The 14663-nt window shown below is 40.3% G+C and overlaps 1 protein-coding gene across 1 annotated transcript; it reads right to left on the bottom strand.

Annotated features, from left to right (window-relative positions):
- Nucleotides 1-658: 658 nt before the first annotated feature.
- On the bottom strand, nt 659-13240 carry pank4 (pantothenate kinase 4 (inactive)). The gene is made up of 19 exons (XM_077573953.1): nt 13078-13240; nt 12641-12723; nt 11943-12151; nt 10754-10937; nt 10415-10507; nt 9527-9680; nt 9280-9461; nt 9109-9190; nt 8208-8308; nt 6878-7033; nt 6625-6737; nt 5629-5716; nt 5389-5540; nt 4452-4507; nt 4314-4363; nt 4079-4183; nt 3018-3118; nt 2873-2941; nt 659-2795 (listed from the first exon to the last, which is right to left on the bottom strand). Exons 1-19 carry the CDS (start codon nt 13154-13156, stop codon nt 2561-2563), a joined length of 2292 nt encoding a protein of 763 aa, XP_077430079.1. The 5' UTR covers nt 13157-13240; the 3' UTR covers nt 659-2560.
- Nucleotides 13241-14663: the final 1423 nt, after the last annotated feature.

Here is a 14663-nt window from a genome sequence, read left to right as displayed (position 1 = left end):
AGCGCCATCTAAAGGAATCAGAAGTGCTTCACGAAGCTTCATCACTAGCTCACGCCCTCCCTCAAAAGTTTAGAATGGCCGAGGTAAGCCACAAGGTGGCAGCAAAAGACTAAACGAAGCTCTTCAACTTGCTTTGACATTGTTCTTTGACGCCAACACGCCAGCAAATCCAAGAAGCTCCTCAACTCACTTATACAAAGGTCTTGGCACCGAAATGCCACGAGATGGCGACGTGTTTGTTTGGCCTGAGCACAAAACCAGCAAATGCTTTCCAGTGTTTTTCGTGGTCCACATTCTGCAGAATAAAACGGAATAAAATGATTCCCCTATAGATGATTTTAACACATTATCCAGGTGTGAAAGGGGAGTTCGAACTTAAAAACACATTCACAGCATACTCACCCGCTCATGATGGGAACTGTTGGTGTCAGAATTTGTGTATGCGAGTGTGTGTGGAGCCAGATGAAGAGCGGGGAAGACCCCCCGGTGGGCCTCCTCGCACATTTGCAGCCCGCAGCTCCTCAGCAGGCATCAAACGCCTCATATGGCGCAGTGTCAAGCTTTAATACCGTCGATGGACTCGCTTGTGATCCACTTTCACAAACGAAAACAATTTTTTCTTCTTCTCTGCCTTATAAAGAAAAGCCAAACAGAAGAATCACAAGGAAGCAAATGTGCTTTTTATACATGATTACAACACAAAAATGAGATACACAGGTCACGTTTAAGGCGCTTATGCCACCTTAAATTGTTCCTTGTCACCCGAATGAATGAAAGGAAGCTCCCTGTCCAAAATCATGAACACAAGTGTGTGATCGCTATGACAGTTACTTCCCCACCCGCCCCATCATGGTGCAACACTGCCACCTTGTGGGGGAAGTGGCTCATGTATCACTTCCTGAAAGTCCACATTTGACATCAGGGATTCGCAAACTGTGGAGACATTTTTTCAAGGGAAAAAAAAAAAAAAATATATATATATATATATATATATATATATATAACCATTGTGCTTCCCATTCATATGAGATCTTTTAATTGGCCCAAAGCTAAGATCAAGAGGAGTAACTGATTTAATACTTTTTTCTTGGGGGGGGTCCTCGTGTAGTTAACCCCTTTTATTTTTATTTTATATAAATAATAATAAATTGTAATGATGCAACATAATTCAGTGCAAAGATTTATTGTGGATCGACCCAGACAGTTTGAGAACAACTGATTTACAGTTTTACAGTAGAGTGCAATAATGCGCGACTGTGGAGCCTTGACGGGAGTTCAAATTTCTCTTTTCTATCAGCCCCAAGGCACATTAAATGCACTTTTGAGTAAGAAATGCATTTTGGGGGTTGGGGGGGGGGGTGGACTTCGTAGGAACTTCCTAAATCCTGAGTGACACTAAAGCTGGATTTACGCTGCGAGGTTCACGTGACGCAATTTCCATTCATTTGCTACGTCATTGGAGTGTGAAGAAGAATAAAGACATTCAATGGGATCGCAGGCCTATTCCAAATGTGGATTTGTGTCGGATGTCAGTCGATGTGCTTTCAAATAAAAACATCCGCTGTCAATCGAAATCACAGTGACGGGCAAATATGATGGAAATAATGTAAATTGATGGCACGTCCATTATTAAATCAAAAACATAAAAAAATTCAAAAGAGGTGACCAATGGTTGGCATGACTGCCTTACAAGTTTGATTTGTTTGGGAATGCTCATCTGTCTTCTGGGTTTGAACCATGATTGGTCGTTACCTACTTACTCAGCACAGGTGATGTCGTGTTCAGGCGACAGCAAGTGGAACATTTAGTTTTTAAAAGTATTCATTGTACATGAAAAATAATTAAGTTGTCAAATTAATCTTGGACAAAATATTCACTTTTTACCGCTGAAAACGGCGAAATGCGTCAAGTACCCCTTTTGGTTGGTTTGGTTTTCATTTCATGATTATAAGAACGATTGAAATAGACTACTTTATTCAAAAGTAAGCTTCAACCAAGTGTTTTTTCCCTACAATTTAAGATGTTTTGGTACACGCAGTAATAAGACCTTGTGCTCTTTGTGGAGTTCATAATTGCCACACTTGATGCTTTGTTATTCATAGTTATTAAAAAAAAAAAAAAACAGTATTATCCTCACTTCAAATGTCAAATGGGTTTTGTGTCTCCTTTTGTTTTTGTGGGTCAAAATGGCTCAGAGTATTTTACCCCTATGCAAAAAAGCAAAGCGTTAATGCTTTATGCTTCACGGTTTGAATTGCTTTACCACCATCTTGTGGCATGTATATGCAATTACAACTACCTGCTGTGAGTGGATCAATTGTGCGAGTATGCCGGTAGCTCACTATCAATAAACAGTCTGGAAAATAAATATAATATGATAGGCAATAAATTGGAATTGGGCACTTGGACCCGCCGTGTAAATCCAGCCAAGTGAAGTAAATCAACCAAAACGTTAAAACACTGATGCTTCTGAAATAAACGTAATACTTTCCTTCGCCTGTACGACATTCACTCATCCTCCTTACATTCATTTTGTTCAGTCCAAAAAGTCTCCAGGCGCTCACACGGCGTTGGCGTGGGCGCCTCCGGCCGGCGCCTCGTACTTGAAGACCACGCTGAAGAGTTTGCCGCCCAGCCGGTCGGCCAGCCAGGAGTTCTTGATGACGGCCATCTTGAGGCTCTCGCAGCTGAGCGTGGCGTAGTAGTTGGTGTGGATGGCCCGGCCCATGCCCTCGATGATCACCAGGTCCGTGTGACGCTCGCGCACCACCATGGCCAAAACTTTGTCCAGGCGGCTGGAGGTGACACGCCACAAAAACGCGAGAAAAATGTTCCCGATCCATCCACAAATTCTTTTGATCGCCATCCCTACCTCAGATCCAGGCAGGGAGAACTGGAGCCGCTCGGAATCAAGGTCAACCTGTCGTCCGTCAGCCCCGCCCTGAACAAAGACGACAAGCTGAGGATCTGAAAAGTGACCGGATGAGGAGTTGAACGGCGCGGTTGCCGGCGCTCACTGAATGACCGGATCCATGGCGGCGATCCTCTCCGTCAGAATCTGCAGCTCGCCGTTTGTGACGTCGTTCAGGGCCGGGCCGGAGTTGCTAGCTAGCACCACCTACACCAAGGTAGCCGTCAACAACGGTTACAAATAGGTTTGAAATATGAATGGCGATCTCGGTTTCATAAAAATATCAAATGTACAAACATAATCATTCAATTAAATAGCATGTGTAGAATGAACAGCTTTTGCTCTATTTTGTGCTTCAACTGAATTAACATTATCGATGACATTTATTAGCATTGGAGAAAGCAGACTTTACTGCCTATTTCATTGAGCCAAATTGTTACTTATCCACCACATATTTTTATGCTAACCAAAACAGCAGACCAACACTGTGAAAAAAGGATTAATATTTACTTTAAGTTTTTCACTTAAAAAATTCAAAGTAAATTTTACAAGGAGAATTTTGAGGACATTTACCAGTTTATTTAAATAAATAAAAAAGGTTAGTGCTACTACTCTACCACATGAGCCAATCCTGCTACGTGTTAGCATCTTGATGGTGTCAGGCACAATCCTTGTAACTCCAAGAGACCCGTTTTTGGTCTCATTTTGGAAACACCAGCAATGCACTATAGTCACATACAGCAAGAGTGGCACGGCTCAGGTGCTAGAGTGGCTGTCTCCCAGGCTGAGGGTTCCATCTTCAACGCTTGAGTAACTTTTTGTAAATAAAATGTACTCAAAACTCTTCTTGTAAAATTTACTTAAGAGTTTTTAAATGAAAAAACATTACTACTCCTTTTTTTCTTTTTCTTTTTTTTTTTTTACAGTAAAACTGAGAAATGTAAACAGTCTCTCGGACAAATTCAAATGAGGAGTCACGGTTCCTTAAAGTGGTGCGGCCATTTTGCTGCAGTTCTCCACCATTTTGCTACACAAAATGAATGGTGTGTGAAATATACCAACATTCATGTTTAACATCATGTAAATAAAGGTCTAAATAATTAGGAGGTGTGTCCCAATACTTTAGTCTGGGTAGCATACATGAGGAACCCCTGGTCTTGGCCTTACCTCGGTTCCCCGAGAGAGAAGCTCCCTGACAAAAGGCATCACTCCTAGAATGATGTCTACGCCGCTATTATCTACGAAAAACAAGGCACACTTGTGAGGACGCCCCTGTAAGACACAACCAGGATGGATTGCATTCAAGCACACATTGCCGAGCGAGCGAGCAACAGCAAAACAGCAAACAGGACCGAGGAAAAAAAAAAAAAGGCAATCGGCTGGGTTTCCACAAACAATTGACCTTAAGTCTTTGGAGCCACTGGTCGTACGAATCCACGAGCCACGGCCGCTCTAAGGAAGAACGAAAAAAAAATTAATAATTTTGGGGATGTGTGCCAGTTTGTCTTTTTTTTCTCCTTCTTTTTAATCACATTATTACCTTCCAGCTGCCGTTTTGCTTCCTCGAAGCCAAACTCGGGGTCGGATTCCAGGACGCTGCGCATGAGGAAAGGTAAAGAAAAATGATAAAGTCCCTTAATAGACACTTCATTAGGTACAACTGGACAGTGTGTGATTCACTCTAACAGATACAATTTCCATCCAAGTCAATTATTTCTCATCATTAATTAAACCTCAATTAAATGTACAGGTGAGGTTTTAAGTCACATTTTAACATTCTTAATGATTAATGTCAGGTATAAAGAGAGGTTAAATACAGTATACAGTCATTTCTGGACTATAAGCCGCTACTTTTTTCACTTGCATTCGACCCTGCGGCTAATACAAAGGTGCGGCTTATCCATCAGATCACAAGGGGGCGCACTATAAAGTTAGCGCAAAAGAGCGTCAGGCAGAGCAAAACGAACCAAGTGAGCCCAAATACAGTGGGCGAGACGGAACGAGAGCGAGACAATTTGCACCATCATTATGGAAAAGAAAGTAGCGGGAACCCGGTGCGGTAACATTAAAACATCTGCGGCTTATAGTCCAGAAATGACTGAACGGTGAACAGCACAGAATAATAAAACTAAAATACTTTAAGTAAACACCGTAGGCCTACAGATCAACCAGAATACTAAAACGAAAAAATAATAATTTTTAATAAAACTAAAATAACATTTTTAAAAAGCTGTATAAAATCGCTTGAATCTCAAATCATCTTTTCCTATGGAAGTGAATTGAAATGCCATTAATCCGTTCCAGCATCACATAAAACAACATAAAAAAATATATATACTAAATGTTTTTAATAAGACGAATAGCACTATACACAATTACAACCAAAAGGTATTAACATAATTTAATAGAATGTAGCAAATTAAACCATTTGTGCCTCGTGATTTCGTCCTTCAACTCCTGATCGGCAGTGCACTCACTCAGACACGGCCTTGGCTCCCCAGTCGAAGACATTCCCGGCCAGGACGCCTCGAACCAACGCAAACTGCCTCTGCTCCCATTCCAGCGACTCCAAAGACCTGACGGCCTTCTGGTAGTACTTGAGAGCACCGTCGTTCTCCTTCTGCTTGATCTGAACGCACATGCGAGAAACATGAGATCCAAAACGCACGAGTGAAAGAGCGCAAACATTTGTGGAGGAGGACAAACTGCAAACCAACCTTGGAGTAGGGATCGGGAAAGTTGAACTCGTTTAAACAGTGCTCCCTCGTGTCTAGCAGACTTCTGACCGTGAGAGAGCCGTAAGCGCTGCGTGACGAGGAAACGTTAGCCGTAGGCAAAACACAAATATAAGCACATGTAGGGCTGCGCAATTAATCGAAATTCAATTACACTTTCAATTATTACACTCCACAATTACAAAATTGGCATAATCGTAAACAAAATTTAAAGATTATTAATGCTAATTTTGAATTGTTTAAATGTATATATTTGCATATTTTAAAAAAAAATGAATAAATAACTAATTTAATAAAACTTGTTTGGTCCAAAAGAAATTTGCATAATTAGTGTTTCAACTAAATGTATTTGTCTTAATATTTTTCCATTTAAACATTTTTTTGTTTTGCACCAAAAAACAAATGATCATCCTAATTGTGATTCAATTACGTATTACGTATAATCGAGCCGCCCTATGCATGCAGTACTTACACATACGCATGCATAAAGAAAGTTAAGCTATATCAATTGTGGTTTGATATTCTTGAAATTGAATTTTAATAACTGTTTTTGAATTGATGGTGGATTATTTAGTATATTTTTACTCTCGATTTTCTATAATTGTACTGCTTGTCGGTTATCACTGGAGTGAAGTGGAGATCGTTGAAACTTCCTTTAGTCTATTTTGTTAAACTGAAAATAATAATAATAATAATAATAATAATATATATATAGTTTTTTTTTTTTTGGGTGAAAATCCATTACTGGTAATTGCAAATTTTCAGAACAGTTAGTCAAATACCCATTCTAGTTACTATTGAAAATATGTGTGGTAAGTTAAATTAATTTAAAAAAATTACAAAAAATAAATCCTTGCTTTCTTTCAATAATCATCACTCTTATAATCTTTCCTAACTAGTCCACGCAAAGCACGTAGGCAGTCCAAAGCAGATCAACTAATAATAGCAAAGATTGAAATTGGTGCAGAAGTATCTTACAAGGGTTGGTGTCGCAGCGTCTGAAGCTTGTGTCTGTACTTGTGACGGAACTTCTCGGCCCGCTCCATCGACTCGGCCATATCAGGCTGGCTGGCCACTGCCCGCTTCACCACCTAAACGGAACGGCGAGAACACACGTCACATGTCCAAGATGGCGGGCGGCCTTTTACAGTGGCCAACCTACGATAAGTAACAAAAAGACGCCCGGCTGCGGTAATATGCAGCCGTGCGTTGTGCTGAAAAGTGGTCTGACCCCGTCGAGGGCCTCCTCGAAACAGTCCAGCCAGTATTCGCGGGCCGGGGCGTCCTCGGTGAGGTCCACCGTGTCCGGAATGTAGGAGGACGGGTCCTGCAGCAGATGGAGATTCACCAGCTGCCTCTCCAGACGGTCCATCTCCAGCATGTCGAACTGGAACGCGCCACGGAGGAGATCAATTAAACAGCAGTGCTAGCATTGAAGCTAAATGCTTTTGTTTTGCCATCGCTGAGTATGATGAGAATCTTGAAGCCATAAATTAAAGCTATTGATAAATAGAAAAGAGTCCGGCTGTATAGTACAATATAAAGTTGATTTTTCCAATTAATTCAAGTTTATTTGTTTGGGTGATTTTTTTTTTTAAAGCTTTTTTTCTGCTTGCAAAAACAACATGGCTGCAAGCAGAGAGGAGCTTGTTTGCAATATCAAACAAAAATGTTGGCGACTTATGATGTTAAATTTCTGAACATTTCAAAAGTGAATTTATTAAGACCGCATTATCCAAGAGAATCACATTATCTAAAGAAGTTTCTTTTCTCATATTTAATATTTTTGGTAGATGTTGATGCTAATTAATGCTGGAAGAAAAACTTGCTGGGGGAAAAAAAAACGAAATTGTTTTTCCCAAAAAAGCAAAAGGGGTAATAAATAAATAGATAGATGCATAAATAAAAAATACAAATAAATAAATAAATCAGGTATCAACTTGGCTATTGGATTTTTTTGAGAAAAAAAAAGGTAAGATTTAGTTTTTAAGGCTAAATAAGATAGCAATGCCTACAGAAAAACCATTAGGCGCCAGTTTAATGGCTTTTCTATTCCCTCGCTATGACAACTCTTAAAATGTGAATAGTTTAAAAATAGGTTAAAATTCAAATGTTACTCAAAACATTGCTTGCAGATAACAAAGGCTTTGTGACATGTTAATTTGTTACATTACATTTTGAAAAAGCAAAAGGCAGACGAAAATGTTAAACTGTTAAACTGTTAAATGCTAAACGCGACCAGCCATGCTGTACATTAGCATTAGCATTAGCATTAGCAAAACAAAGGCACACACGCAACTTTGTGGTCTCCAAAACTCCAAACATGTTTTACAAGACGCGGCGCAATGAGGTGAGTCGGCAGCGTACAAAGGCGAGGCGAGGCGGAGGTACTTACGGGAAACTGAAGAATGTGTGGAGGAAATAAAAAAAAAGAAGATGATGATAATGAGGACCGATGTGATTTCATGATCAAGTAAATCAAAGATGTCAACTAATGGAAGGAAAAGGGAAGGTGATCGTGGTTGCGGCTGTTTGTGCTTCCCGCGCGTCGGAAGGCTCACCGTTCCGCTGCGTGCGCGTTGCATGGGATTCAATTCCGGAGAAATACTCATCAGGCCTGAGCTTCCTGCGTAATTCTCACCCCAGCTGTACTGGTTTGGGTCTGGAGCAAAGAGATGCAGTCTGATCAGATCAAGTTTTCTATACAGTTACATACACCCACAATGATGATTATGTTTGCAAACAATTTGGGCAAAATTTTTGTTTGGCGAGTTTGAGTGTTGATGGAGTTCTTTGGAAATAATATTGCATTAAGAAGCATGTCATTGATGTATTTTTTATTTGTATTTATGTCTTAAGAAAACAAATACACTCTTTTTAAAAGATGTCACCATCGTTGCATTATCACCTATCTTTAAATAGTTACGTTAGTAAGATATAAGATAAAGCATGTCATACCTGCCCAATGAAAAGCAAGTCAACCCCCCCCCACCCCAATTTGGATTTATTTAAAAAAAATTCTATACTTAGAAAAATAAACACTGCAAGTCAAACTGTGCAAAGGATCATATTTAACGTGTTGTTTATTTATTTATTTCATATTTGTTGAACCATAGCTCAATAGCAATGCCTGATTTCAATTGGTTAATTTGATGTAATTTATTTATTTTTACTTCCTTCAGTTTCAAGTTATTTCAGTGACCACTGTGGATTATTATTTTTTGATTAACAGAGGGGTACAGCAATGAGTACATGTCCATGTGTGTATTTAATTTTAAAAAAATACAGTGAACAACTTTAAGCTTCTGATTGACTTTTGTATGGACTTTTTTTTGGCCCCTGAGCAGGAATGGAGATTGCTTCAAAAAATAACACCCATTTGTTATTAATTATTATTATCAATAATTATTATTGTTATCAGTATTGCACACGTTTTGTGTGAAAGGGATCTGTCAGCCTTACTGTCTTCCTCCGCTCCTTTGAGAAAAGCCCCGATGGCTCCCAGATAGCCTTCGTGTCTCAGGAACAAGGCCTGCACCTCGCCCTGCACACGCGCACACAAAATGCTTCCTTGTGAACGAAGCTCACAATCGCAATCGGAATATCTGTCTTCGGGTTTGACGTCATCATTGCCTTGGTGAAGAAGTTGATGCTGTAGGTGATGGTGTGCATGGTGACCGGATGCCCCCGAATGAAGAAGCCTCCAAAGTAGACGCGCGACAGCTGGTGGAGTTTGGCGTACAGGCAGGCCAGCTGCCCGATGTCGTTGCTGATCATGTGCAGTAAACTCTTCGCCATGTCCTCTTTGGAGAACTCTGAAAACACGCCGGCCGCGACATTAAGTACTCGAGCGGTGGAAATGATAAATGTGCGCTTTCACCTTTGTGAGCCGTGGCAGACTTCCCGAAGCTACTGGCTATCAAGTCGCCGGTGAGGCCGAGGGAGCCGTAGGATCCGCCGTAAATGTCTTTGACCAGCATGTCCACGCTGGTGTGCTGCCCCTTCGAGGCCAGTTGGAGCAGTTCGTCAAACCTCTGCAAGAGGGAAATTTGGACTTTCAACCAAATATCGGGAAAATACAAATGGCTCAAATAAAAAACAAGCTTTTTGTGCTGGTTTTGCTAATAAACGTGATAAACAGCACAATCCTGTGAGTTTCTATGCTAGTCCATGCTAGTTATTTTTAGCAGGGTCATGATGTGCAACAATAAGCGCACCTCACGAGACCTCTTTTAAGCCAACTCTGAAGTCATGTGTATTGTCTTTTTGAGAATAAAGGGCCTTAATTTGAGGTCAAGCTACAGACTGCTACGTTAGCTTAGCAAGACTGGTTTGTCAATAGCATGTTGCTATATAAATGTGATGCATTATTATTATTATTATTATTATCCAATGGTAGGGATCAAATGTTTGTGAATTGGATTCAAGAGCTTCTATTGTGAATTTGAGTCCAAATGTTTGTTAAGAAAGAGCACTGAGTGAAGATGCTACATCGGCTTAGCTAGCTAACCATATGACCAGTTAGCTGCCCTATGTCTATAATCAAAAGTATTATATAGCGGTATTACCAATTTTTCTGTGGAAAAAAACATATTTTAATTTTGTACATTTGAGGCCATCTGTTTGTTAATTTGACAAAGAGTACTAAGCAAAGATGTAGACTGCTATGTTAGCTTAGCTAGACTGGCTAGCTGCTATATGCTGTCGCTGATGATTAAAAGTAGTGATTGTTTTCATTTTATAATCATGTGCATAAGAAAATAAATACCTTTGTTTTGGTGAGTAAAGCCCCAAGGCCCCAGAACGTCCCCCCACCTATCGAGCTTCCTCCGATACGCTCAAATTTGTCCTCTGACTCCACCTGTCAGCAGGACAAGCCAGTAAGTAAAGATATGATGCATGCATAATACTGTGTTCAAACAAATTAATCCATCTGTTTTCATTCATTTCATGGCGCTTCCATTTTTGCTGTGCTGTCTACTGAAAGTGACGTCAAAGTCCCTTCGGGCTCGCATTGCCAACGTCACGGCTCACTTGTTTTGGTCACTTTGGTCATGTAATGGTTGCAATGTGAGCCCGAAGGCACTTGGCACAAGAGTTTGTAAACCTTGACGATGGAGACGCCGGAGCCGATGTTGACGAGCAGGTAGGGGAAGATGTCCGGCTGGGTGGTCTGGAAGCGGAACTCGGAGTCGGCGTGCTTGGCGTACACGAAGGCCTCGTGAGGGATGTTCCTCAGCACAAAGTTGCAGCCCTTGATCAGACACGTCATCTCGTCCTCCTTGTCCACTCTCACATCACAAACACACACTTTGGCTTTTTGCATAAAGCTACCACACAATAGAAGTGAACCAATAATTGCAAAGATGACGTGCATAGAACAGGAAATGGAAACATAATATAACCCCCCCCCCAAAATGGACGTTTGTCTTGACTGCTGAGCGCAAGATGGCTCAAATTAGAAATGAAAAAAAAAAAGCCTTATGTGGAGAGACTCACCTCCCAGCCACATGCGAGTAGACAAAATGACTTTTCAGAATTAAATATACAGTGGTGAACTTTCTCTTACACATGTAAATCACTTCAGTATATTAACTCATTTGCATTTTAAATATTACCATGCTTCCAAAGACTTATTTATACGTTTAATGTTTTTTTATGCTTTAGCATACAGAAGGCTTTGATGCAGCCTCTGAACTGAAGAGAATGGTTGAAGCAATGGTAATTATTACAAAAAAACGGCCAGCGGGTGGCAGCAGAGTATGAGAGATCAACCAGGGCCATGTTGCAAAAAAACTCTTTCTTTTTAAACAGATTTGTGAATAATGATGAAACTTAGCTATATTCTAATGCTAATTATACAGAACAGAAACGGATAGAAATTTACTTTTTAGAGACTTTTCATAGCAATAGAACACAATATTCTGTTGGCTTTGCAAAATGAGTCAAATTCCAGTAAAATATCCAATGAAAATGGTTGGGCGTGAATGAGTTAAAAAACGGAATGTAAGAATCCTAACTTCAAATCCTAAACCAGGGTTAATACCATAATTTGAACCCCTTCTATAATTTTTTTTTTTAAAAAAGTGAACCCTGTCTTGAAACTCAACTTTCAAACACTAAGCCTAACTTAAAAAAACAAACTCTACCCTGGCTTGAAACTCTATCTTTAAAATCAACGCACCACTGTAATGTTAGCTTGTTTTTCCACGTGTATGTGCATCAGAAATGTTATGTAAACAGCGTCTCTTTAAGTTTGAGTGTGTAACAAACAAGTTAGCCATCAATAGACTCACTTGAGTCTCAGTTTCTTTTCCAGCAGTTCTTTGAATTTGTGCGCCCCACCACCTGTGGCCTTGATGACTTTGGTGTCGGTGTTGACCAGGTGGTCTTTGATGAAGTCCAAGCAGGTTTCAATGTAGGCATTTTCAAACTTGATGAAGTGCAGGCGCGCCGTCGTTTCCTCTTGAACCGAGATCTCATAAAGTTTGTCGCTGGCCGCCTCCTGGGAGACAAAGCAAACTCAAACGTGAGGACGTGTGTTCATCATTTGATAGGCACGACCTGTCGTGAGAGGCCAACCTTAAGGCTTAACCCATTATTTGAAACACTAACCCTGACTTGAAACCACAACTTTTCAACCCTAATTCTTGTTTGAAACCCTCGCTGTCTCAAAATATAAAACCTTATTGCTGTCTTCAAACCATGCTTTGTAACCTTAACCCTGGAATGAAAGTTAAATTTGAACACATTAATTTAAATCCAATTTTGAAACTCTAACTTGAAATCGTAATACGGTACTATCTTCAAACCCTACTTGGATAACTTTTCCAGAATTAACTTTACCAATGTAAAATGGTTAAAATAACAAATGACTCTTTATAGAGGAGTAACAGTATATTATTGACAAACATGAAATACATTCCCAGGACTTTGCGGTCAACTATGGAGGCAAAAACGAGGTCAATACACTAATAAAGTTAGCAATTATTACCTTGCCAGAGTGGTCGAACGAGCGAACTTTGGCCACTTTGTGCTGAACTGTAGAATAGTAGGCGAGTTTGGTGAGAGATCCACCTGTAGAGAAGAAGTCAAAAGCAGAGATTCATGCAACAACTTACGAGCTGGAAAATGTTCTCAAGTGGTCTGAATCGACAAGATCAACAACCCAGCTACTGGCTTCAGATGCAAACATCTTATCCGCCCTCGAGTTGTTTAAATGACTAGACAAATTGGGCGTGTTTGTGAGTACATTCAAAAGAAGCATCTGAATGTCATCCTGATGAGATTGTTCTGATAAAAAGGCAGCCTGTTGTTCCATTGACTTTCACTGATACCCTCGGTCCTTGAACGCAACACCACTTGCTATTTTGTTTACATTTGTAGTCGTATAGCGTTAAGGTGAAAGTAAACGTTCACATTTACATGTACCTATGTCTATGGCGAAGCACTTGGCGTTCTCCAAATTGCGGAATATTTCGTCTGGAGGTAGAGTGATGCTTTTATCCATGGTATGGTGATGGCTCGCGACGCTGCTGTCAGCTTAGCTACATTCCGCCATAGTCGACGACGTGCTGACGTAGCCGGACAAGCGTACGACCACTGAGCCAATCAGCGAGCACGCATGGTTTGGTGGGCGGGGTCTCGCGAACTAAACATGAAAAAGTAGTGCCAATAATTAATATTGTGAAATTATTTTGTCATTCAAGTAATAGCATACCGTATTTTACTAATTTCTTCTTCTTTTTTATCTTTTTTTGCAGAATTATAAAGACCGTAATTATAAATACTAATCTGTACTACTGTTAAACACTAGAGGGCAGTGTTTCGCAAGAAATAAGCAAATATTATACATTTGAATACCAGAAAAGGAAAAAATTATGTTGCACATGTTTAAGTCATGTTTTATTCATCCCTAAATAATAAATTAGCCATCTGAGTTTGATCATGATGATACGTCAAAACAACACATCGAGGATATAAAATAGAAGGGAACACAAATGTGTCATACAAAAACGACTGTTAAACGCAAAATCCATCCTGTAACGCATTTATGCACACTGTAAAAACGAAGTCAAAGCGCAGATTTACTGGTATTAAAACCACACATTGGTCTTATATTGCTTTTCCAAAAGCAAAACAGTATATAGGCCTACCCCCCCCCCCCCCCCCCAAAAAAAAAGAAAGAAAGAAAGAAAAAAAGGCAGATTTAGAAGTAGTTTAAAATGCAAATGTAACCAATTAGTAACCATTATACTCTAAGGCCTGCAGGGGGCGCTATGGGACGGGACCTACTATTTGGGGATGCTCCGAGGGGGGTCGGGGGATCATCCTCTCATCTCATCGTCACAAGAAGACGCTACTAGTACTAATAACTAGTGAAAGGCAAGATGTTAACTAGCACAAGTTTATAGTGTCACTAATCATACTAGTATAGCGCACAGTTGTCATCTCGCACATAGTTGATCTCACTAGTGGTATAAAGTGGTGCTACTAGTGAGAACAAAAATGCGTGCGACGAGTACATGGGTCTTAAGCTGACCTGAATTGCAACGGGGGACTCACATGAGCTCCCTGTGAATGTAGTGACAGTATAGAGAACCGAATATTATTAGGTGCACATGTGGCAAGGATTATAGTAGAAGAGCTGCAATTAATACGATTGCGTTTTGACAAACAAACAACACTGCAAACAATCATAAACATAGTGTACCTAATATTGTGGGTGATGCTGTATGTATATATATATATATATATATATATATATGTATGTGCATGTTCAACATAATTTAAAAGGCTAAAAATATAAGAGTAAATAAAAGCATTTGAGTGGTGGTAGGCCGTCAACAAAATCTCCCGTTGAAGTGTGCCAAATCCCCTCAGGGATGGGAGGAGAGGAGGGGCGGCGGGGTGGTCTGTGTTTAGGGTGGTCATAATGTTAATCACCCCGCATGCGCTGATTGCACTGTGACTCCGCGCTCGAGACGTTCCCACACTCCTCACATGATTGAGCCGGC

This window comes from Vanacampus margaritifer, chromosome 8 (genome assembly GCF_051991255.1).
Source record: "Vanacampus margaritifer isolate UIUO_Vmar chromosome 8, RoL_Vmar_1.0, whole genome shotgun sequence".
NCBI classification, from domain to species: domain Eukaryota; kingdom Metazoa; phylum Chordata; class Actinopteri; order Syngnathiformes; family Syngnathidae; genus Vanacampus; species Vanacampus margaritifer.
This window is presented reverse-complemented; position numbering and strand designations above follow the sequence as displayed.